Below are 26,766 nucleotides of genomic sequence, written 5' to 3' on the forward strand. Positions count from 1 at the left end.
CTTTTTCATGCATCAGCAACTCTTTTTCTTTATAGAGCTCATCTTGAATAATGATCCTAAAGGATGACTCCTAATGCCAAACTCATACAGGATACAGGACAAGGCTTGGTATTTGATTGCTGAGTCTTCACTCACCACAAGCCTCCAACCTTTTTCTTCATCATAACCATTCATATATTTTGCTGTCTTGTTGAAACAGTTAGTTATTTTATGCTCTTGTCCCTCCTAAGCTCCCAATACACTATTCAACACGTTCTTTCTCCTCCCTCCAACTACACTATGTTGAAATCAAGATTCGTGGAGCTATCTTCCACTCTAATTCATTTATTCCCAGGACTTCAAATTTGTGGAATGCTAGTTTCCCACATCTCTTAGTCGTTCCTTCCCCCTACAGTCTTCAGGTTTTTAAAACTCATCCTTGTTATCACCCAATCACAATTCCTGATTTACCTTGTCTTTTGTTAGAATCATTGAATCATAGAATGGTTACAGCACAGAAGGAGGCCATTTGGGCCTTCATGTCCGGCCAGCTCTCTGCAAGACCAACTCAGCTAGTCCCACTCCCCTGCCCTTTCCCCATAGCCCGACAATTTTTTTCTCTTCAGACAATTATCCAATTCCCTTTTGAAAGCCATGATTGACTCTGCCTTCACCACACTCTCAGTTAGTACATTCCAGTTCCTAATCACCAGCTCCGCAAAAAAGTTTTTCCTCATGTCATTGGTTCTTTTGCCATTCACTTTAACGGCCCTTCCACCAATGGGAACAGTTTCTCCCAATCTACTCTGTCCACACCCCTCGTGATTTTGAACACTTCTATCAAATCTCCTCTCAACATTCTCTTCTCTATGGAAAACAGCCCCAGCTTCTCCAACCTATCCATGGAACTGGAGTCCCTCATCCCTGGAACCATTCTTCTAAATCTTTTCTGTACCCACTCTAATTCTTTCATATCCTTCCTAAAATGCAGAGTGCAGAATTGGACACAATATTCCAGTTGAGGCTGAACCAGTGTTTTGTAAAGGTTCACCATAAATTCCTTGCTTTTGTACTCTATGCCCCTATTTATAAAACCCAGGATACTGTATGCCTTATTAACCATTTTCTCAACCTGCCCTGCCACCTTCAACAATTTGTGCACATATACCGCCAGGTCCCTCTGCTCTTGCACCCCCTTTAGAATTGCATCTTTTATTTTATATTGCCTCTCCTCATTCTTCCTTCCAAACTGTATCACTTGACACTTCTCTGTTTTAAATTTGATCTGCCACGTGTTCTCCCATTCCGCCAGCCTGTGTATTTTCTCTTGAAGTCTATCACAATCCTTCTCACAGTTCACAATACTTCCAAGTTATGTGTCATCTGCAAATTTTGAAATTTTGCTCTGCACACCCAAGTCTAGGTCATTAATGTAGATCAAGAAAAGCAGTGGTCCTAGTACTGATCATAGGGAACCCCACTATATACCTTCCTCTAGACCGAGAAACAATCATTCACCACTACTCTTTGTTTCCTGTCACTCAGCCAACTTCATATTCATGCTGCCACTGTCCCTTTTATTCCATGGCTTTAATTTTGACGACAAACTTGTTATTTGGCACTTTATCAAACGTCTTTTGAAAGTTCATGTACACCACATCAACCCTCTCTGTATCTCATCAAAAAACTCAATCAAGTTAATTAAACATGATTTTCCTTTAAAAAATCTGTGATGTCTTTCCTTAATTAATCCACATTTGTCCAAGTGATTGTTAATTCTGTCCCAGATTATCATTTCTAAACTTTTTCCCAGCACCGAAGTTAAACTGACTGGCCTGTAGCTACTGGGCTTACCCTTGCACCCTTTTTTGAATAAAGTTGTAACACTTGCAATTCTCCAGTCCTCTGGCACCACCCTTGTATCTAAGGAGAATTGGAAGATTATGGTCAGTGCCTTTGCAATTTCCACTCTTACTTCTCTCAGTATCCTCAGGTGCATCTGATCCTGTCCTAGTAACTTATCAACTTTAAGTACAGCAAGTCTATCTAATACTGGTTCATCATCAATTTTTAGCCAATCCAGTGTTTTAACTAACTCCTTTTTCATTATGACTTTGGGAGCACCTTCTTCCTTGGTACCTCAGCCATGCCCTCTGCCTCCAAGCATAAATCCCCATTTTCCTCCCTAACTGGCCCCATCCCTCCTTTTATCGATAAAGAGAGAGATACAGAACTGAAACATGCCCTTCGGCCCATCAAGTCTGTGCCGACCAACAACCACCCATTTATACTAATCCTACATTAATCCCATATTCCTTACCACATCCCCACCATTCTCCTACTGCCTACCTACACTAGGGGCAATTTATAATGGCCAATTTACCTATCAACCTGCAAGCCTTTGGCTGTGGGAGGAAACCGGAGCACCCGGCGGAAACCCACGTGGTCATATGGAGAACTTGCAAACTCCGCACAGGCAGTACCCAGAACTGAACCCAGGTCACTGGAGCTGTGAGGCTGCGGTGCTAACCACCCTTTTATTATTTATGTGCCATAAGAAGACTTTTGGATTCTCTTTTATGTTAGCTGCCAGTCTCGTCTCATACAGTCTCTTTGCTTTTCTTATTTCTTATTTCACTTCCAGTCTGAACTTTCTATATTGAGCCTGGTTTTCATTTGTATTATCAACCTGACATCTGTAATATTCACCCTTTTTCTGCTTCATCTTACTCTATTTCTTTCATCATCCAGGGAACTCTGGCTTTGTTTGTTCTACTTTTCCCCCTCATGGAAATGTACCTCGACTACACCCAAGCCATCTCCTCTTTAAAGGCAGCCCATTGTCTGTTATGGTTTTGCCTGCCAATCTTTGATTCCAATTTACCTGTGCCAGTTCTGTTCTCACCCCACTGAAATTGGCCCTCCCCCAATTAATTATTTTTACTCTGAATTGCTCCTTGTCCTTTTCCATAGCTAACCTAAATCATATGATACTATGATCCCTGTCTCCTAAACGTTCCCCTACGGACACCTAATCCACTTAACCCATCTCATTGCCCAGAAAAAGATTCAGCAACGTCTCCTTTCTCGACAGGCTGGAAACATACTGATCAAGAAAATTCTCCTGAACACACTTCAAAAATTCTTCCCCCTCTCTGCCCTTTAGACTATTTACTATCCCAGTTTATATTAGGATAATTAAAGCCCCTCATTATAACTGCTCTATAGTTTTTGTACCTCCCTGTAATTTCATTGAAAATTTGTTCCTCTATATCTTTCCCTTCAGAATACACCCAATGATACCTGTATTGTGTCTTAGTTCTAGCCAAATAGATTCTGTCCATGACCCCTCTGGGACATCCTCTCTCTCCAGCACTGTAATTGTCTCCTTAATCAATATTGCCACCCGTCCTCCTTTCTTTCCTTCCCTCTTGTTCCTGGACACCTTGTATCCAGGATAATTTAGTACTCAATCCTGCCCTTTTTTGAGCTAGGTTTCCATTATCACCATAACATTATATTCACCCTTGACTATCTGCGCCTACAGCTCATCAAACTTATTTATCACTCTCCATACATTCACATATATGCAATAATTTAGACCTTAGTGCACTCCCTCTTACTCTGATCCCACCCAATGCCTTACTATTTCTTAATTGAGTGCTATCTGTCTCTCCCAATTCTTTGTGTACCTTAATTTTCTTCTCTATCAGGAGATCCTGGTTCCCATCCCCCTACTAAGTTAGTTTAAACCCTTTCCAATAGCATTAGCAAACTGAGCTGCGAGGACATTTGCCCCGATCCTATCAAGGTACAACCTGTCAGGCCAGTTCAGGTCCCACTTCCCTCAGAACTAGTCCCAATGTTCCAGAAATCTATAGCCCTTCCTGCTGCACCATCTCTCCAGCCATGTATTAATCTGTTCTATCCTCCTATTTCTATATTCGCTAGCATGTGGCACTGGGGGTAATCTGGAGATAATTACCTTTGAGGTCCGACTTGCTAGTTTCCTTCCTAGTTCCCTAAAATCTGCCTGCAGGACCTCATTCCTCTGTCTCCCTATGTCGTTGATACCAACTTGGGTCACGACCACTGGCTGTTGACCCTCCCCCCTCAGAGTGGTCTGCAACAGCTCAATGATATAAGAACATAACAATTTAAGAAATAGCAGCAGGAGTAGACCATTCGGTCCCTCAAGCCTCCTCTGCCATTCAATACAATCATTGCTGATCTTCTACCCCAACTCCACTCTCCTGCCTCTCCCCATATCCCTGGTAATAGGTAGGCAACATAACATCCTGGATTCACGTCTGCAGCCACAGAAACATCTGTTATTCCCCTAACTATACAATCCCCAATCACTATTGCTTTCCCAGTCTTTTTCCTGCCCCCTGTACAGCTGAGCTACCTGTGGTGCCATCGATTTGGCTTAGGCTGCACTGCCCAGATGTACCATCACTCTCACCAGTATTCAGAACTTAATACCAGTTGGAAAGTGAGATGCACTCCAGGGACTCCTGCACTACCTGTCTGGTCCTCCTTGACTGCCTGGTGGTCACCCATTCCCTCTCTGCCTGCAAACCCTCAAGCTGTGGGATTACCACATCAAAAACCCACGACTGCAATGGCCATAGAACATAGAACATAGAACAGTACAGCACAGTACAGGCCCTTTGGCCCACGATGTTGTGCCGAACCTTTAACCTACTCTAAGATCAAACTAACTACCTACCCTTCATTCTTAGAATTAGAATTAGAATTAGAATATTACAGCGCAGTACAGGCCCTTCGGCCCTCGATGTTGCGCCGATCATCTGACCTACACTATTCCATTTACATCCATATGTCTATCCAATGACCACTTAAATGCCCTTAAAGTTGGCGAGTCTACTACTGTTGCAGGCAGGGCGTTCCACGCCCCTACTACTCTCTGCGTAAAGAAACTACCTCTGACATCTGTCCTATATCTTTCACCCCTCAACTTAAAGCTATGTCCCCTCGTGTTTGCCATCCTCATCCGAGGAAAAAGACTCTCACTATCCACCCTATCTAACCCTCTGATTATCTTGTATGTCTCTATTAAGTCACCTCTCCTCCTCCTTCTCTCTAACGAAAACAACCCCAAGTCCCTCAGCCTTTCCTCGTAAGACCTTCCTTCCATACCAGGCAACATCCTAGTAAATCTCCTCTGCACCCTTTCCAAAGCTTCGACATCCTTCCTATAATGCGGTGACCAGAACTGCACGCAATACTCCAGGTGCGGCCTCACCAGAGTTTTGTACAGCTGCATCATGACCCCGTGGCTCTGAAACTCGATCCCCCTACTAATAAAGGCTAACACACCATATGCCTTCTTAACAGCCCTATTAACCTGGGTAGCAACTTTCAGGGATTTATGTACCTGGATACCAAGATCTCTCTGCTCATCTACACTACCAAGAATCTTCCCATTAGCCCAGTACTCTGCATTGCTGTTACTCCTTCCAAAGTGAATCACCTCACACTTCTCCGCATTAAACTCCATTTGCCATCTCTCAGCCCAGCTCTGCAGCCTATCTATGTCCCTCTGTACCCTACAACACCCTTCGACACTATCCACAACTCCACCGACCTTCGTGTCATCCGCAAATTTACTAACCCACCCTTCTACACCCTCATCCAGGTCGTTTATAAAAATGACAAACAGCAGTGGCCCCAAAACAGAACCTTGCGGTACACCACTAGTAACTAAACTCCAGGATGAACATTTGCCATCAACCACCACCCTCTGTCTTCTTTCAGCTAGCCAATTTCTGATCCAAAGCTCTAAATCACCTTCAACCCCATACTTGCGTATTTTCTGCAATAGCCTACCGTGCGGAACCTTATCAAACGCCTTACTGAAATCCATATACACCACATCCACGGCTTTACCCTCATCCACCTGTTTGGTCACCTTCTCGAAAAACTCAATAAGGTTTGTGAGGCACGACCTACCTTTCACAAAACCGTGCTGACTATCGCAAATGAACTTATTCTTTTCAAGATGATTATAAATCCTGTCTCTTATAACCTTTTCCAACATTTTACCCACAACCGAAGTAAGGCTCACAGGTCTATAATTACCAGGGCTGTCTCTACTCCCCTTCTTGAACAAGGGGACAACATTTGCTATCCTCCAGTCCTCCGGCACTACTCCTGTCGACAATGACGACTTGAAGATCAACAACAATGGCTCTGCAATCTCCTCCCTGGCTTCCCAGAGAATCCTAGGATAAATCCCATCTGGCCCAGGGGACTTATCTATTTTCACTCTTTCCAAAATTGCTAACACCTCCTCCTTGTGAATCTCAATCCCATCTAGCCTAGTAGGCTGTATCTCAGTAATCTCCTCGGCAACATTTTCTTTCTCTACTGTAAATACTGACGAAAAATATTCATTTAACGCTTCCCCTATCTCCTCTGATTCCGCACACAACTTCCCACTACTATCCTTGATTGGCCCTGTTCTAACTCTTATCATTCGTTTATTCCTGATATACCTATAGAAAGCCTTAGGGTTTTCTTTGATCCTATCCGCCAATGACTTCTCGTGTCCTCTCCTTGCTCTTCTTAGCCCTCCCTTTAGATCCTTCCTGGCTAGCTTGTAACTCTCAAGCGCCCTAACTGAGCCTTCACGTCTCATCCTAACATAAGCCGCCCTCTTCCTCTTGACAAGCGCTTCAACTTCTTGAGTAAACCACGGCTCCCTTGCTCGACAACTTCCTCCCTGCCTGACAGGTACATACTTATCAAGGACACGCATTAGCTGCTCCTTGAATAAGCTCCACATTTCGTTTGTGCCCATCCCCTGCAGTTTCCTTCCCCATCCTACACATCCTAAATCTTGCCTAATCGCGTCATAATTTCCTTTCCCCCAGCTATAATTCTTGCCCTGCGGTATATACCTGTCCCTGCCCATCGCTAAGGTAAACCTAACCGAATTGTGATCACTATCGCCAAAGTGCTCACCTACATCTAAATCGAACACCTGGCCGGGTTCATTACCCAGTACCAAATCCAATGTGGCATCGCCCCTGGTTGGCCTGTCCACATACTGTGTCAGAAAACCCTCCTGCACACACTGGACAAAAACAGACCCATCTAAAGTACTCGAACTATAGTATTTCCAGTCAATATTTGGAAAGTTAAAGTCCCCCATAACCACTACCCTGTTACTCTCGCTCCTGTCGAGAATCATCTTCGCTATCCTTTCCTCTACATCTCTGGAACTATTCGGAGGTCTATAGAAAACTCCCAACAGGGTGACCTCTCCTCTCCTGTTTCTAACCTCGGCCCATACTACCTCAGTAGACGAGTCCTCAAACGTCCTTTCTGCCGCTGTAATACTTTCCTTGATTAACAATGCCACACCCCCCCCTCTTTTACCCTCTTCTCTGTTCTTTCTGAAACATCTAAATCCCGGAACCTGCAACATCCATTCCTGCCCCTGCTCTACCCATGTCTCTGAAATGGCCACAACATCAGGATCCCAGGTACCAACCCATGCTGCAAGCTCACCCACCTTATTCCGGATGCTCCTGGCGTTGAAGTAGACACACTTTAAACCAAGTTCTTGCTTGCCAGTGCCCTCTTGCGTCCCTGTAACCTTATCCCCTACCTCACTACTCTCAACAGCCTGTACACTGGCACTGCAATTTAGGTTCCCATTCCCCTGCTGATTTAGTTTAAACCCCCCCGAAGAGCACTAACAAATCTCCCCCCCAGGATATTGGTACCCCTCTGGTTCAGGTGAAGACCATCCTGTTTGTAGAGGTCCCACCTACCCCAGAAAGAGCCCCAATTATCCAGGAAACCAAAACCCTCCCTCCTACACCATCCCTGCAGCCACGTGTTCAACTCCTCTCTCTCCCTATTCCTCTCTTCGCTAGCACGTGGCACAGGCAACAACCCAGAGATAACAACTCTGGTTGTTCTCGCTCTAAGCTTCCACCCTAGCTCCCTGAATTTCTGCCTTAAATCCCCATCTCTCTTCCTACCTATGTCGTTGGTGCCTATGTGGACCACGACTTGGGGGTGCTCCCCCTCCCCCTTAAGGATCCCAAAAACACGATCGGAGACATCACGTACCCTGGCACCTGGGAGGCAACACACCAACCGTGAGTCTCTCTCGTTCCCAGAGAACCTCCTATCTGTTCCCCTAACTATGGAGTCCCCAATGACTAATGCTCTGCTCCTCTTCCCTTTTCCCTTCTGAGCAACAGGGACAGACTCTGTGCCAGAGACCTATTCTACTATCATCCATGTACACCTTCTGAATTGTTTATATACCTAAGTATTTGCTTTGATAGAATCAAAGCATTTATTGTTCTATGTTTAAATTTCTGTAATTATTTGATCAGATAAGCTTTATTTCAAAAATGAGCTGTTCCAGAGGATTTCACGTCATCCATTCACTTCTGGGACTTGAATTGGCACTTACACCCATGGGATCAAGGTTACCCACCTTTGCCGGCTGCAGTGGCCTAATGCAACCCAAGTACACAGCACAGAACTGTTTACAATATGACACAACTTGGTCAATTCAAAGAGGTCACAGAAACAGCTGGTGGGGGTATTTAGAAAATGCTGCAGTGGTGCAAATGGGGGATGTGCTCTTCTGAGTTTTGAATTGACCTACATTATTAAGACAAAGTTGAACTCTGCTTCAATATACTGACCTGGGAACACTTGATAATGACACTGAGCACCAAAGCAGCAAATTGCCCCATTAGATCCTTCAGTTTGATGAGCACAAAAATTCACCAAAAACATATATTAGAATGTTATTTACATTTCTTGGAACAATCTGCCTGAGTACACTTGCTGGTTAATTTTGAATATATTAAATTGATTGACTGGTGATTAGAAATGATGTTGAAGTTTTTAAGTATCTTTATTGTTCATGAACATCAATTTGATGCAAATAATTTATTGTATTTCTAGGTAACATGTTAATTGCTACTGAAAGATTATTTCAAAGGAGGATTGTTGTGATTGTTACTGACGATGTCTGAAGTAATTATAGGGATTATTTCAAGCACCTCTGTTAGCTCTGTGGTGGTTGTCAGTGACATACAATAGCACCATATTTATAATGCTGCCCTGGGGTTCAGGGAGCCATTTACCAATCGACCTCCTCCTTCACTGTGACCCTTGGCAAACTTACTGTGTCACATGCCTTCTGAGCAAACTAGAATTAAGTCCTTTTTTTATAAACTGTTCAGGAAGACAAAGGAATTCTATTGGGAAGGAATACTATTAAAATTGGGCTATCTGATTGAAATACTGGTGCTAAAGTTTTATTTCTCTTTTATTTCCTTTGAGAATAAACCTCGCCACCACTTGAAAACTACCCATTGCTGTGTGATTTGAAACCATGAACTTCACACGTAAAGAGAGTGATAGGCGCAGACCTGCATCCAATTTTTCAGTGTTGCTGCATTTCTGAGAATGGCTTTACAACATAAAATGTGCCCTTTGACAAAAAGTTGTTGATGAATACTTGTCACATGTTCAATATTTCATAGTCTGTTTCTCTCTCTTGCTTTCCCTGCAGGATGGCAGCACTGCTTTGACTATTGCACTGCAAGCTGGGCAGAAGGACATTGTTGTACTGTTGAGCACCCAAATGGATTGTGGCATCTCTCCCACCCTTTGATTTGCATTCTCTGCTCCCTCATTTATCCCTCCACAGTCAGAAGCAAACAGTAAAGAGACTTATTTCTGAATGAGCAGCTGTGAACACCGGAACCTCACAGCTTTTAATTACTTATCCGAAAAGTCTCATAACCCTTTGAACCAATTGAGTTATCCTAAGTATTTTAGTACACGCTTTAATTTCTCCTCCTCAACCACCCATTTAAAAGTTGTTTTTATGCCTGATAATCTTGAATTGCCTCCCAAGTCACAATTTCTCGTCTTAATAAGTGTACCTGACTCTTCCAAATATACTGCTTCTAAGCTTGTTACGTAATAATTCTGCAAAAATCCTGCTTTGTTTCAAACGAGATGGACATTAAATTCTGATTTGCATATGTGTTTAGTTTAGTTTAGTTTAGAGATACAGCACTGAAACAGGCCCTTCGGCCCACCGAGTCTGTGCCGACCATCAACCACCCATTTATACTAATCCTACACTAATCCCATATCCCTACCACATCCCCAACTGTCCCTATATTTCCCTACCACCTACCTATACTAGGGGCAATTTGTAATGGCCAATTTACCTACCAACCTGCAAGTCTTTGACATGTGGGAGGAAACCGGAGCACCCGGAGGAAACCCACGCAGACACAGGGAGAACTTGCAAACTCCACACAGGCAGTACCCAGAATTGAACCCGGGTCGCTGGAGCTGTGAGGCTGCGGTGCTAACCACTGCGCCACTGTGCCGCCCAGTTAACTGGTACCCAGTTAATGTTGTACAGTGACCTCTCAATGCCCTAATAGTTAAGATGCTTAAACAGCGATGATTCACGTAATATGGCATTAAATTATGCAAATTCCATTTAAATTCTGACCAAAACATTCAAGTACAGCACTGTCTGTAGAACAAAGGATAAATACATATTGCATTTTTTAAAAATTCGTTTTTGGGATGTGGACATCGCTGGCTAGGGCAGCACTTATTGCCCATCCCTAATTGCCCTTGAGAAGGTGGTGGTGAGCTACCTTCTTGAACCGTTGCAGTCCTTGGGGTGTAGGTACACCAACAGTGCTGTTAAGAAGGGAGTTCCAGGATCTTGACCCAGCGACAGTGAAGGAATGGTGATATAATTCCAAGTCAGGATGGCGTTAGACTTGGAGGGGAACTTGCAGCTGGTGGTGTTCCCATGCATGTGCTGCCCTTGTCCTTCTGGGTGGTGGAGGTTGCAGTTTTGAAAGGTGCTGTTGAAGGAGCCTTGGTGAGTTGCTGCAGTGCATCTTGTAGATGGTACACACTGCTGCCACTGTGCGTCTGTGGTGGAGGGAGTGAATGTTGAAGGTGGTTGATGGGGTGCAAATCAAGCAGGCTGCTTTGTCCTGAATGGGGTTGAGCTTCTTGAGTGTTGTTGGAGCTGCACCCATCCAGACAAGTGGAGACTATTCCATCACACTCCTGACCTGTGCCATGCAGATGGTGGACAGGCATTGGGGAATCAGGAGGTGAGTTACTGGCCGAATTTGCTGTAATGTACATTAAGAATATTTATATGCTTAGAATCTCTTCAAATTCACATGTTTTACAAAGCTTTGTTGGAAAACAGGAAAATCTATTGGTGAAAATTCACTGTCATTGAGCCTAAATAAGATGGGGGGAATTTTATGCAGTCCACCGCAGTGGATTTGGTGACGTGCAAGGTGATATAATTAGGCAGGAGGTGTTTTTTTGGATTCTAGTTGTTAGGGTATTTTAGACTAATTAAGTCAGCGGCATGTTTGTGACGTTCTGGGGTTCTCCCAGCGCAGTGATGGATTGCAGCTTTGCATTCATTTTAATAACATGAATATTCATTATCCTACACATAGTTACAATTTAGTCCTACCTGCCAGATTAAGCGAACGGCGAGCAGTGTTCCCATGCCACCTGGTTCACGAATGTTTCAACATGGCATGCAACAGTCGGATTTGTGCAGTTGAGTCTCAGGACTGTGCTCTTATCTCTTTCACTCAGCTGCTAAACTAACGCCAGCACTGGAATGGATGTTTGCCTCCAGGCTCGGCACCAGCAAGGGTGAATCATCTCAGGGAATGGCGGCGACAGCATTAGTGAGGGCTACATGGAGGAGCAGGGCAGGGTAGTCGGGGAGGGAAGGGTGGGGTTGATAGGGTGCATGGAGGAGCAGGGCAGGGTGGAGTGGAGCATCCAGGTTGTTGAATGGTTGATGTTAATGGTGAAGATGCATTTTGTTGGCTGCGGGGGTGGTGGGTGAATTAGATCAGTACTGTGTGAAGATATTTGGCAAGGGCCTATAGGGAGGGATGAGTGCGGTTGGCGTTGGGGAGCTGTTGGGCAAATTGAGGGTACTGGCTAGCAGAGGCAACGGTCACAGTCAATGGAGGCAAATGGATTCTGTAAGGGGGAAAGTCAAGACTAATGGATGGGTATTCGACAGCTTCATATGGAGGGGAATGAGACTCGGCAACAATGGTCAGGTCAATGTGAGGAGCTTCAAGGGTAAGAGTCGGCATGTCGATAGTAACGGGAGTAGGCATGGGGGGAGGGATGGCATAAATACATTGATGATTACACGGTGCACGGTATTGGGGGGAGGCTCAATGGGTAATGGAGGGGAGGGTAACGGTAATATTGGATAGGTCAAGGATGATGGGTTCAAGCTGGAAGGTTGCAGGAGGAGGTTGGAAGGTGGGGAGACTTGCCCTAAATTTCACGTGCACCATCTTCTCCAAAGATAATGGGAACCACGTGGACACTTAAGGATTGCAAGGAGAGTGGGAGGAGACAAACAACAGTGGGTGTATCTTAAGGCTGCAATTTGAAGGCAGATATAAGGGAGCTGTTCATTGCCTCGATGTTTTGGCTCACGAGCTACAGAGGACTGAATCACCACGCTCTGCTTATTTGTTGTTCAGAAAAGCCACAGCGACATGGGTCTTCATACACCCAATTTGTCTAATACCATGGGAAGAAGAACAAAGAGAGAGACTAAGAAGCACTCTTTTCCCTCAACTCTTGATGCCCGAGTGCCAGCAACAGGCAGAGCAGGAAGGTGATGATGCTCCAAATGATAACATCGAGGAACGGCCTGATCGACACCCTCAGAACAAGGACAAATTACCTTCAAATGTCAGAGAGGCAATGCCAGAGATGCCTAAGGATGTCACATGAAATGGTCACAGAAATTTGTAGGATCCTGCAGCACGACCTGCAGCTGCTCAGCTTCGGTGGGAATCCCATGCCAGTTGCCCTCAAAGTGACTGCTGCACTCATTTTTTTCCCCAGCGGCTCCTTCCAGAGATCCAAGGGTGACATATATGACTCACAGGTGCATCAAAGAGGTGAAGAATGCCCTTTTTCAATGTGCCAATTATTTCATCTACTTACTGTAGACGAGGACAGCCAGATAGCAAAGTCTGTGGCCTTTGGCGCCATCACTGGCTTTCCTAGAGTGCAAGGGGTGATTGACTGTACTCATGTGCCCACTAGAGCTTGCTGGGACCAGCCTGCTGTCTTTGTTAATTGCAAAGTCTTCCACTCTTTAAATGTACAGCTGGTTTGTGACCACAGGAGAAGAATCATGCATGTTTGCGCATGTTTCCCAGGGAGCTGTCATGACTTCTACACTTTGAGGAACTACAGCTGTCAGCAGTTTTCAAGGAACCAGCCGAAGTGGACGGACGGATCCTGGGTGACAAGGGTTACCCCCGTTGTACATGGTTGAAAACACCAGTACGTCATCCCCAAAGCGCTGCTGAAGAGGTACAATGTCGCTCACACATCCACCAGAACCATCATCGAACACACCATTAACATACTGAAAATGCAATTCCATTGTCTTGACTGGTCTCTTCAGTATCCGCCACAGAGGGTGTCACGAATAACCGTTGTCTGCTGTACCTTGCACAATCTTGCAGTTAGATGTGGCAACATTCTGCAGGCGGCGGAACAGGAGGAACACCAGTCCTCCTCAGATGAGGATGATTATGAATAAGGTGAGGAGAACAACAATGACAATGATGCTATCATCAATATGAGGGTGTTGGAGAGTCATGAAAAGGACATCAGGGAGAACCTAATTTATGCACGTTTCAGCCAACAATAAGCCACATCATCAAGGAACATTGGGAGGAGAAACATCACAATTCCCCACAAAAATTCCCTTTTGCATGAGGTCTCATTCATTTCTGCAATCTTAATGAAGCATGGCTGCACTTTCATGTGATTGGCATTTGAAATCATCAATGGGCTACGATGAATGAAACTACCCACCACTGCAAACACGTAATGACCACAGAAAACAAAAGTAAGGCATGACTGTATTGGAAAAGGTTATTAATCATCAATAGGAAAACAGCCGTCATTGAAGATTGAAAGCTCAAATTCCATGAGATGCTGGACTTTTCCTGAGATGCTTTTCAAGCATCAATTCCTTCCTGCTATAGGCCTTCAAAAAACTTCTTTGTCTTCATTTGTAACCAAGCAAAATATTACTGAGAGTGGATCAAATTTTTCATGAAATAAACGTTTCAATACATCTTTGTATTGATGACAATTTGTACAGCACCCGTGCCACCTTTGTGCTCAAAACTGTTTCAGTTTTTCTTTTTCTGTCACTACGTCCAGGTGCTACCCCGACATTAGCAGCTTAGGTGGAGGCAGTCTGCTCAGTGTGCTGCCCCATTGCTGTGGATGACCGTGGCGGGCGTCCTCTGGGGATGTCCTGACAGGAAGCCTCCGGGGCAGCTGGCACGTGCTCCTCCTCCATCTGTGTGCACGATGGCACCTGCCTGTCTCCCTGAGGGTCAAGGTCACCTCTAGGGAGGTCCAGGTTCCTCGTCCCCTTCTCGCTTAAACTCTGCTGTATGGAGCCCACAGCAACAGCGATGGAGTGCAGGTCACATCACATATGGCTTGAGTGATCGACCAGACTCGCCAGACTCTCTACTGAGGAAGCCATACGCTCAAATGCCTGGAACAAGGCAGACATCATGGCTTGCATGGATTCCTCCATGGCACTCACAAAGCCATGCATGACCTCAGGCATCTCCAATATATTTTCCACATGACATTACTGCACATCCAGCAGACTTCTCATAGCAACAAACAAAGGATCATCATGAGTGTGGGGCTGAGCAGGGGCCTTGTCACCAGCAATCCTCCGATTGTCAGGAGACCCAGCTGGCACATGCTCCCTCAGCTGCTGGGATATGTCTATGTTGTGTACACCAGCTTGTGACCCAGATTCTAATCTTAAAACCCCCCGCGGACCGTGTGGCTATATTTGCGCTGGCAGAGGTGGAAGAGGCAGGTGATGGTGCATCCTCTGGAGCATTGGCTTCCTCTCCCTCCCCAGAGGACGATTCTTGGGCCACATGACGTTCTGCGACTCGAGTGCAGGCACCTGCAGTGGAGACACAAGCAAAGGCACTTTAAGCATGTGCTTCACATGAGTTCACAAAATTTCCTTCAGTTTCCACATATGGCTGCAAGAGCAGAGATGACACTTCATCCTTATGCCTTGTGGCTCCTGCCTCGCCATTTCCACTCACTCTGCCTCCGTCTCTTGCGATCTCCAAAGCCTCCTCCTCAGCCGTGGTCAGCAGCCTGATGTCAGGGTTCCAGCTCCCATCTTAGCATGCTCACGCTAGTCGTGGCTTCGTTTCTCCTGGAAAAGACAGTGCAGACTGAATGCCATGATAAATGATGCATCACAACCATTGCATACATGCATCAACACCATTCATTCTGCAGTGGCTGTCAAATGACACATCCAATCACATAAACATAAGAACTAGGAGCAGGAGAATTCAGCCCCTCGAGCCTGCAATACAATCACGGCTGATCTTATCTCGGCCTCAACTCCACTTTCCATCACTTAGTGAATGGTACCAAGACTGCTCATGAATTCCACTGCATTCCTTGCATATCCTCTGCCTAAAAGACATTTAGCCATGGAAGAAATCAATGGAGCAGCCTCGACAGGACCACTTGCCCTTACTGATCTGAGTACGTCATTGATTTGCTTGTGGTATTGCACCCATGTTCTAAGAGTTACCCCACAGTTCGAGACCTTACTATGCTAACTCCATCCAGGCCACCTTAGTGAGGCGGAAGGGTCTTCGGACTCCATCTGCAGGGAAGAGCACCTCCTGTATTCCCCTGATGGCTTGGAGGAGCATCTGCAGGGAGGCATCACTGAATTGTGGGGCGGGAGACTGCCACCTGGATGCCATGTCATTCACTTTGGCTGTAGGGAAAATAAATGATATGATGTTGGTGGTGACTTCCACAAAATAAGGGAGGCAAGATCATGTCAATTTAAGTAAAAGCTTCAATTTAAGTTAGTCTGAAGATACTTACATGAAAGGAAGGCTGCTGCTCCTTGAGGCTACAAGCACAGAATGCTTTATATCTTTGGCGATAATGGTGATTGGGGATGTTCACTGATGATTGCATAATGTTCAGCGCCATTTGTGACTCCTCAGATACTAAAGCAGTCCGTGTCCATATGCAGCAAGAACTGGGCAACATTCAGGCTTGGGCTGACAAGTAACATTCACACCACACAAGTGCCAGGCAATGATCACCTCAAACAAGAAAGAATCTAACCATCTCCCCTTGATGTTCAATGGTATTACCATCGCTGAATCCCCCACTATCAGCATACTGTGGCTCAGCATTGACCAGAAACTGAACAGCACCAGCCACATGAATACTGTGGCTACAAGAGCAGGTCAGAGACTGGGAATTCTGTGGTGAATAACTCACCTCCTGACTCCCCAATGCCTGATCACTATCTGCAAGGCACAAGTCAGGAGTGTGGTGGAATACTCTCCACTTGCCTGGATGGGTGCAGCTCCAACAACACTCAAGAAGCTCGACAAAATCGAGGACAAAGCAACCCGCTTGATTGGCACCCCATCCACATTCACTCCCTCCACCGCAGACGCACAGTGGCAGCAGTGTGTACCATCTACAAGATGCACTGCAGCAACTCACCAAGACTCCTTTGACAGCACCTTCCAAACCCGTGACCTCGACCACCTAGAAGAACAAGCGGATGCATGGAAACACCACCACTTGCAAGTTCCCCTCCAAATCGCACAGCATCCTGACTTGGAACTATATCGCCATTCCTTCACTGTCGCTGGGTCAAAATCCTGGAACTCCCTTCCTAACAGCACTGTGGGTGTACCTACCCCACATGGACTGCAGCGGTTCAAGAAGTCAGCTCACCATCACCTTCTCAGGGTCAATTAGGGATGGGCAATAAATGCTGGCCTGGCCAGCGATGTCCACATCCCACAAACAAATAAAAAAAATACAGAATCACGTGGGAAATGGGATTTGCAGCGGGAGTGGAAGTTACAGCAATTTCAGGTCCCGCCATCGGGAACATTGCGGCACTCATAAGATTCCACCCATGGTTTCAAGAACAAGTATGGTGCTGTAGCATTTGGGGTTTTACTGGCATCACCTGAGAAGAATCTTGTAAATTTCTTATATTTCTTCAATATTAAATGCAGTGTTTTTGTTGATTTAACATTTAACACCAGCTAACATGAAATTTAGATTATTGCCACAGCAGTTTAGAATATTAATTCGAAATCTTTGAAGCTATTGACTATATTTGATAGACATCCTCACCCTGCTGATAGATGATTCCTGGGTAGGTCACCAGATGGAATAACCATCAGACTGTTTACATTCGTAGCTTACTGTAGATTCTAAACAATGGGAGGCACGTCAGGGGTCTAACAGCAAATGGTCATATCATTAAAGAAACATTTTTAGCCATCAACATAGATTTTTTTCAGTCATTTTGGGTAGAAAGACCCGGTGTAGATTAATTAAATGAGAAAAGGCTTTTTGCCTACACACAGACCTAGATGAGAACTCTCTTGACTCTCACTCTCTCTCTCTCTTCCTGTCAATTAGAGAGCGAGGGACTTGAGGAAGGAAAATAATTAGGCAACCTGTACCAGAAGAAGATATGACCAGTTAGATTCAGGTTAGTGAGCTCATAAATGGGATTCAACTAAAAGGTAGACAGAGCTGCTTTTTATTTATTTCAGTATTACAAGGAATGGTAGCAAATCAATTCTCACTGAAAAATTGTACTCAGTAATTGATGTAAAATAGACCAGTTTATTGATTGGAAATCATGCCTCAACTTACTAGAGTTTCAATCCACCCTCTTTAAATATGGGAGAACAAATGTTGTAATACATGCATACAATATCTGGTTTACATAGGGGAACTATGTGTCAGTCAAAGCTCAGTGGGTGGTACTCTTTGGGTCAGAAGGTTTTGAATTCAAACCCACACAGACACCAGTGTTCATGGTAAAAAGTTTTGAGGCCCATGGTTTCTGTCCGGCCCGCCATTCCTCTGCCTTGTTTAAAAATTCTTTCTTGGGATGTGGGCCTTGCTGGCAAGGCCAACGTTTGTTGCACTTCCCTAATTGCCCTTGAACTGGGTGGCTTGCGAGGCCATTTCAGAGGGCAGTTAAGAGTCAACCACATTGCTGTCGGTCTGGTGTCACATGTAGGCCAGACTAGGTAGGACAGCAGATTTGCTTCCCGAAGAACCAGATGGGTTTTTATGACAATCGATGATAGTTTTGTGGCATCATTACTGAGACTAGCTTTTCAATTCCTGATTTTTTAATTAATTGATTTTAAATTCCACCAGCTGCCGAGGTGGGACTTGAACTCGTGTCCCCAGGGCATTAGTCCAGGCCTTTGGATTACTAGTCCAGTGACATTACCACTACACCACTGTCTCCCCCATTAAACTGACAGCCGGCTGCCCATGGCGCAGCTTTGATTGATGGCTCTCCTATTAAAGTGTACTTCAAGCAGAGGCGGGACCTGCATCTGGGATTGGCCACCCCTTCTGTTTTCGTGCAGTTCAGGGAGTGAGCGGGAATGGCTGCTGTGGGGGAGAGGGAGAGAGACAGAGAGAGAGAGAGACTGAGGGGAGAGCAGGAAGCAAGCCAGCACGCAGCCAGAGGTGCGGCACGGAGGGAGCATGCCTGAGAGTCAGGCAGCCCTTTAAACAAGCACCGGCCCAGGGAGCAGAGCCGGTTGGAGAGCAAGATGGAGACAGTGGGGGGGGAAGAGGGTGGGCGCAGGGGGACAGGGATGGACACAGAGGGGGGAAGAGGGGAATGGGCACAGTGGTGGGGGCAGGGGGGATTGACAGTGGGGAAAGGGGATGGACATAGAGGTGGGAGAGAGAATGGACACGGGGGGCGGGTGGTGAGAGGGAGATAGACAAAGAGGGGAGAAGAGGGGGATGAACAGTGGGGGGAGAGTGGGATGGACACAGGTGGGGGAGAGGGGAATAGGCACATTGGGGGTAGGGGCGATGGACACAGTGGGGAGAAGGGGGATGGACAGTGGTGGGGGATGGGGGTTGGACACAGTTTGGGGGGAGGGGAGCTGGACACAGAGCGGGGAGACAGGGATGGACACAGAGGGGGGAGAGGGGGATGAACACAGTGGGAGCGAGAGGGGGATGGACACAGAGGGGGGAGAGAGGGATGGCCACAGAGGTAAGGGAAAGGAGAATAGACACAGTGGGGGGTGAGGGGATAGACATAGTGGGGAGGAGGGGGGTGGACACAGAGTGTGAGTGGAGGAAGATGGGCATAGAGTGGGGGAAGGGGGATGGACACAGTGGGAGGGGACAAGAGGGATGGACACAGAAGTGGGGGAGAGGGGGATAGACACAAAGAGAGGTAAGAGGGTTGGACGTAGAAGTGGGGGAGAGGGGGCTGGACGCAGAGAGGGGGAGAGAGTGATCATAATCACTCTCTTAATAGATGGACCTCTATGCAAATTCTCCGCATCGCTACATCAAGTGTGCGGGCAGACATTGACTACTTGTGCAAGCAAAAACAATGTCAAGTATCTCACTAAACAGGGAGAAATATATTTTAAATCGGACTGTGTTTTGATGGCATTAGGTTGGCTGTACACTTTATATGCAGATTAATTGCCCCCTTGTCTGTGGCTGAGTTAATAATTTTGTCAAATGCCCATGGTGCAACATGTTGGTGCCTATCCCTGTTCAAGTCCCACTACAGAGGCTTGAACACATAATCTAAGCTGACATTTCAGCACGTACTGAGGGAGAGCTGCACTGTCAGAAGAGTAGAGCAGTTTTTCAGATGAAACATTAAACGAGTGGACATAAAGGAGCCACTGGCACTAATCTAAGAAGAGCAGGGCTGTTGTTTCCAGTGTCCAGGCCAGTATTTATCTTTTAACCAACATCACGAAAACAGATTATCTGGTAATTATTTTATTTCATTTTGTGAGACCTTCATGTGTGAAAATTGGCTGCCACGTTTCCTACGTTATAATAGTGACTCTCAGAGGGCTCAATTTTAACTCTGTGTAAGGTTTTCAGTGAGTTTATATTTCAAAAGTATGTGATTGTGACATTCTGAGGTTGTGAAAATCACTATACAAATGTAAACTATTTCTTTCAATGTTACAACCATTGGGTCACACTATCAATTAACCAGATTCTTGACAATAAAGGTGCACTTCAGATTGTGGAGAACAGAAGGTCTAATTATGGGAGTGACTGAGGACATTCATCCCAAGAAAATATCTAGTGTAAACTCACAATATACTGGGGAAATCAAGTATGCACTAGCCACAATTTTCTATCCATTAATGTACAGAAAATCATGTATGGCATGCCCATGTTTTCTTGATATGCACAGTCAGAGGGCAAGGCGCCTGCTGGTAGCACACATTTTATAAAACTGGCCCTTATACTCCTCAATCTACAAAAACAAATCAAGTTGCATTTGAGCCCATTTATACAGCTCACTTTAATGGCCTTCCTGATAGTCCCTAACAGTTTTGCGCAAAAAAACTTTGTGACTGACTTCCTTCATTGCTCCTAACTGTTCTTATTTTTAACTGTTGTCTCTGGTATTTGATCCCTTCATTATCGTGAACAATTTCTTAATCTCCTTTTATAATCTTGAAGACTTCAATTGGGTCACCTTGAGGTCTCCTTTTCTGAAGATAAGAATGAAGAGTAATATTAGCAAAAGCTAACCTGCTGAAGTAATAGCTGAAATGACTCCTGTTATGGCGCAAAAACAGTGAGCCTTGGTGTCAAGTCAGAGGAATTGTTAGAGTTTTGGTGTTCTGGCCAATTAACCGTTTCACTTCTAAGTTCTGAATGATTTGGCTTGACCTTTATTGGTAACAGTTATTATATATATTATTCAGCATAAGCGAGACTTGATACATTAGTGTCTGAGCAGCAGTTAACAAGACACGATCATGAGTTATATTACCTGTTATACCCTGGGTAGAAGATTGCGATCTCTGCAAGTCTACTCCCACTGGCCTGTGCCCCAAGTGCCTTCATCTGGTTGATGTGACACATGTGAGATACCTCATCAGTCCGTCCCTTCCTTGACTACTGATGTGTGTGTACACCTTTATGAGGTGCGGCGATGTTATCAGGCCAGCAGTGTAAGAGCTGTAATGTAACACACCATGTGACTTCTGAGTTGGAGGCAGTCTTAAGTAAGTACCTATACAGCGAAGATCTCTCTGTATATGCAGAACAATCCTTAAATAAGGAGTCCATGTTACTGCGTTACTGATTCCGTCTTGAGTGGTCAGTGCTTTGTGTATCGTAGTAGTTAACACAGAGGTTAAAACAAAATGCAATATGGTGCATGTTTGAAGATGCTGCAGAATGTTAAAAATTTTAAGTTGAAATGTGGAACAGAAGAGCAGGATCATGATGCTCTACTTCAACGCAAGGTTGTGGAGAGGAACGAGCCCGAAGTCAGGAACAGCCACACACAGAAAAGGACAAAGTCTCTTTAAAACTGAGTATTTGATTTTAAAATTGCTGAACCGGTGGTCAAAAAGAAGAAGCAGGTCAGTCCAGGAGCATGCTGTCCAAGTTCACTGCAGGTTGCTCCAGGATCGCGCCATCCAAAGCCCGTGTTGACCCGGACAAAAGTTTTAAAAAAGCTGGGCTGCCATCGCAAGGCCTCTTCCCGGACTGACTGCTTTGTATGTGGGGTCTCACAAAAACGTGTGAATCGGGCAACAGTGCCACATCCTCCAAGTGGAACTGCAGCCAGTTCTGTCTGCCTATATAGCAAGAGACAGCGCAACAACCTCCAAGCCTGTTCACAAGTGGAATTGCAGGCAGATTTTTCTGTTTGCCTGTGCAGCAGGAGATTTCCTTTAAGAGCAACGGAAGGGAGTTATTACAAGAATGACAGCACTGTTCCCTATATTCAACTGGAAAGCATCTGACCTGCTATCAGAATTTCAGCTCTTCAAGCAAAGAATCGAGCTATGTTTCAATGACTTAGCAGTTGTGCATCCATGGAAGCAGGCATAATTGCCATTATCAATAAAGGCTAACATCGCCTTAACATTTCTGGTCTTACCAAAGAAGAACAGAAGGATCCCTCGAAAATCTGGTTCACATTAGAGGATCAACTTCATGTCAGACTCAATTTTTGGGTCCATCAACTCGAATTCATATCCTTTCGACAGCTGCTGACTGAGTCCATTGACCAGTTTGTCAGTCAATGTCAAGCTCAGGGCCGCAAATGTGACTTCTCTGAGACTGAGCTGGCAGACCGTATCGTCCAGCTTGTGGTTGCATACACAACAGTAGAGGCTTACCAGAGGGATCTTTTATAGAAGCCCAAGGGTTATACAGTGGACGCCTTGGTCAAAGATGGTTGAAAGTTTGAGTCCATCATTGAGGGCCAACAGAGTTTACAAGCCCGATGTGCTGCGAATACCATTGCTGCATTGAGTAAGGATTCCAGGTCCAGGAAACCATGTAAAAGGTGTGGGCTCTTACATACGCCTAAAGATTGCCCAGCATTTAATGACATCTACAAAACATGCGGTATCAGGGGTCACTGGAAATGTCAGTGTCGGAAAGCCACACAGATGCTGCTGGTAAGAGTCCTGACCACAGTCAGACAGACCATAACAAGACTTGACCCCCAGCAAGCTTCACAGTCATACTTCATATCACAACCGATACATCCACAAAGTTACAGATGACATCAACACCAGTGATGATGATTGTAAGAGTCCAAGTTCAATTGGGCAAGTGGAACAGTCATTTCACGTTGTCAATGTCACCGAACGTATTGATTTGATCACTTCACTGTGATTCTGTTTGTGTTCTATGTCTGAAAAAGGAGGGCACGTATGTGCCCTGGGTGAAGGTGGACATAGGTGCCAGTGTGAATATTTTACCTGTACACATCTCAAAAGGCATGTATCTAGGTAAATGACAAGCCATGGTGACGTCAACGAATGCCCAACCAACCGCATACAATGGATCCCCGATCCCGTGTTTAGGATTCTTCAAGATTACATGCAAATATAATGATTTGGATTGGAAATTTCAACTTTTGTACATCATCCAAATAGCTGGACTTGCTATCGCAGGACTACAGGCAAGCAGGGATCTGACCTTGGTAACCATCCATGGCATTGGGCATCACCAAGCATAGAGGACAAACCAATTCACTCTGTCAAGGATCTCATTGATTTACCCCGACTGTTTCGACAATATAGTCAGCTTCAAGAAGCCCGCTACACTGCACCACCTGGATGATGTCACACCCACCATCAACCCACCCTGAAAGTGTAGTGTCCATCTCCAGGCCAAGCTCCGTACCCAGTTGGATAAGCTGGAGGTGGATGGTATCATACGGCCTGTCCAGGACCGCAGGACTGATGCAGCTCCTTCACCAATGTAGTGATAAAGAACGGCTCCTTGTGGGTATGTTTGGACTCCTGCAGGCTGAACCGAGCTCTCAAAAGATGCCAGGACAAGATTCCAACCCTTGAAGAGTTGAACTTCAAGTTTGCGGGTGCTTTTTTTTTAACCAAACCAGACGCCAAGAATGGTTATGTTCAGTATACTTAGTTCAACATTCACAAGAGACCACCACTTTCCGCACACCTTCTGGTCGTTACTGCTTCGGATTGTCCACATGCCAGGATGTGTTCCAGCAACACATAAACCGCATCATGAATCAGGTGCCAGAGTGTCTGTGTATTACTGATGATGTTGCATGGTGGGCAGGACCAGAGCAGAGCACAACTGCAACCTGGATGACCTGATGTGTGCGGCACAGAAGGAAGGACTCATCTTTAACAGCCTCAAGTGTGAAATACATGTTCAACAAATCTATTTTTTTGGGTCCATATACTCCGACCAGGGCATTTATTGGACCCTGGCAAGTTGGACAACGTCCACGCAATGCCTGTCCCACAGGATAAGGCAGACCTCCAGCGATGCCTGGGTCTCTTCAATTTCCTTTCTCTATTCATTCCAGGTTTCACTCAGAAGGCGGTGCCATTGAGCGATCTGCTGATAAAGACAACCCTTCCTCTGGCATGAAGACCACCAGCATGTCTTCAACCAGTTGAAGACCTTGCTGACAGAGAACACTTCGATTCTCCATTTCTATGACTCAGCAGAGGTTACCATGCTTGAGAGTGGTGCCTCACAGAAGGGTTTGGATGCCTGCTTATGACAAATCGGGAGGCCAGTTGCTTTTGCATCTAAGGCCTTGTCACCAGCCCAAGCTAACTACTCAAATATTGAGAGGGAAACCCTGGCTCTTGTTCTCAGCACTACACGTTACCACACATACCTTTTTGGTAAATGCTTTATGGTGGAAACTGACCACAAGCCTCTGGAGATGATTTGACGGAAGCCATTGATGAGCGCACCACTGCATCTTCAGCAATGAAGATATAGGGGTATGATTATGAGGTGAAGTATAAACCGGGCAAGTTGATAACCACCTCCAACACACTGGTTGTCTAACCCGACGAAGACCAAAGATGTTTCAGTCGAATGGCAGGTTGACGTCATTGACATGGAATTAGAGGATGTATGTATGTATGTCGACCTGGTCCACTTCAGGCAGTGAGAGTGTGACCAGCTGCAAGCAGAGATGACAGCAGATCCCACATTCCATGGGCGATAGAAGACCACAGTGAAAGATCGGCTGGACTCCATTCAGGACATGGCTGAATTCATCAGGTTATTCTGGACCTTCAGAGACGAGTTGGGAATGGCACATGGTGTTATTTTTAGAGGCAGGTAAGTCCTGACCCTTGCATCTCCACGGGCTGACATATTCCAACAGCTTCACCATACCAGAATTGACCATACCAGGCGGTTGGCCAGGAAAACTTTTTTTTAATTTTTTCATGGAATGTGGGCATTGCTGGAAAGGCCAGCATGTGTTGCCCATCCCTATTTGTCCTTGACAACTGAGTGTCTTTCTAGGCCATTTCAGAGGGCAGTTAAGGGACAACCACATTGCTATGTGTCTGGAGTCACATATGGGCCAGACCAGGTAAGGACAGCAGATTTCCTTCCCTAAAGGATATCAGTGAACCAGATGGGTTTTTATGACAATTGATGATAGTTTCCTGGCACCATTACTGAGACTAGTTTTCAATTCCAGATTTCTTTTTTTTTATTAATTAATTGAATTTAAATTCCACCAGCTGCCATGGTGAGATTTGAATGCGTATTCCTAGGACATTACCTGGCTCAGTGCCATTAGCACTACACCACCATCTCCCCCTACTACTGGCCGGGTATTCACGATGGTATCGCATCCGTTGTTCAGACATGTCAGGCATGTCAGGCTCACCAGCCAAGTCAATGTCGAGAATCTCTCATCCCTCATGAGATTCCTGCAGTCCCATGGGCTAAGATTATCACAGATTTATTCCACGTTAATAGCGTCGACTATCTCATTGTCACAGATTATTTCTCCAAATATCCAATCATCCGCCAGCTACATGACACGTTGAGCTCTACAGTAGTGAGCACTCTCAGTGTTATCTTCTGTCTATTTGGGCGCCCGAAGTGGTGATTTCCAATAACGGGCTTTTGTACACTGGGAAATCATTTCGTGACATGTGCCTGAAATGGGATATTATGTAAAGCACAGCTGCACCCCATTATCCATGTTCCAATGGTCTTGCAGAACGTATGACCCGCACTGCCAAATCACTGATTATCAAATGCCATCAGACGGGTCAGGATTTTCACATTGCCATGCTCTACCTATGTGCGACTCTATTGAGTTCTACGATTCCATCCCCAGCTGAGCTCATGTTCAGGTGCCAAATCTATACTGATCTTCCTAGTTTCCACTGTTCCATCTACCCTGGTTAGGGACACTCTTTTGGAGTAACGGGGAAAGATGAAAGAGATGCACAACAGCAGTGTTGGAAGTGAGCTTTCAAATTACCGGTAGAGCAGCAGGTCACGAAACAGAATCCTGTAACTGGTACATGGAGTACTGCACAAGTCTCCAGCATTCGGCCAGAACCACATTTGTATGAGGTTACTACTTCCATAATGGTGCTGCATTATGTAGGTTTAGAGGTCAGATCAGAACAGTCCATGATCCCAGATCCATGGAATACTCTATCGCAAACTAGGCGAGATTGAAGACAACGGCCCCGGGCAGAGTTTACCCATTTCATTTCCATAGAGACAAGTCCACTCACATCTGCTCCAGATTCCAAGAACTGTTATCCTGTTTCTAAATCAGGCCATTTGATTAAATCACCTTTACGTTCCCGTGCCTGATGTACTCGTATGTTTCTATGACTGTTTTGTACCATGTATATAGTTATTATTGTTGTTGTTGAATTGTATATAGTTAACCTTTACCTATTTGAAGGGGATATGTTTCTCTTTGGGAAAAGGGGGATGTTGTGTGAGTACACCTTTAAGACGTGTGGCTATGTTATCAGGCCAACAGCGTAAGAGCTATGATGGAACACACCATGTGACTTCTGCTTTGGGGGCAGTCTTAAGTAAGTATTCTCCAGTGAAGACTTGCACATGCACAACAATCCTTAAATAAAGAGTCCACGTTACTGCGTTACTGATCCCATCTCGAGCGGTCAGTGCTTTGTGCATATAAGCAGCTAACACAGAGGTTAAGACAACACGCAACAGCTACATCTGCTGGATCATTCCAAGCCCCTAGCTTACTGCCTCTACCCCTATATGCTTAGGGAACCTCTT

The 26,766-nt window shown here is 45.4% G+C and overlaps 1 protein-coding gene across 13 annotated transcripts in view; it reads left to right on the forward strand.

Moving 5' to 3' along the window:
* Nucleotides 1-26,766, forward strand: part of LOC137372946 (KN motif and ankyrin repeat domain-containing protein 1-like) — a 137,988-nt gene that overhangs the window by 98,395 nt on the left and 12,827 nt on the right. For 9 of the 13 annotated variants that reach the window (XM_068037486.1, XM_068037487.1, XM_068037488.1 and 6 more), the window contains 2 exons: nt 11,508-11,613; nt 12,573-12,703. The exons of 1 other annotated variant lie outside the window; for it this stretch is intronic. In XM_068037486.1, coding sequence (XP_067893587.1) covers nt 11,508-11,613; nt 12,573-12,616 — 150 coding nt within the window. In that variant the 3' untranslated portion in view covers nt 12,617-12,703. Of the gene's footprint in view, nt 1-9,556; nt 11,145-11,507; nt 11,614-12,572; nt 14,218-26,766 lie in introns of those variants that run through there. 3 more of the 13 variants (XM_068037497.1, XM_068037494.1, XM_068037496.1) reach the window with 3 other exon arrangements.

This window comes from Heterodontus francisci, chromosome 8, assembly GCF_036365525.1.
Source record: "Heterodontus francisci isolate sHetFra1 chromosome 8, sHetFra1.hap1, whole genome shotgun sequence".
Classification (NCBI taxonomy): Eukaryota; Metazoa; Chordata; class Chondrichthyes; order Heterodontiformes; family Heterodontidae; genus Heterodontus; species Heterodontus francisci.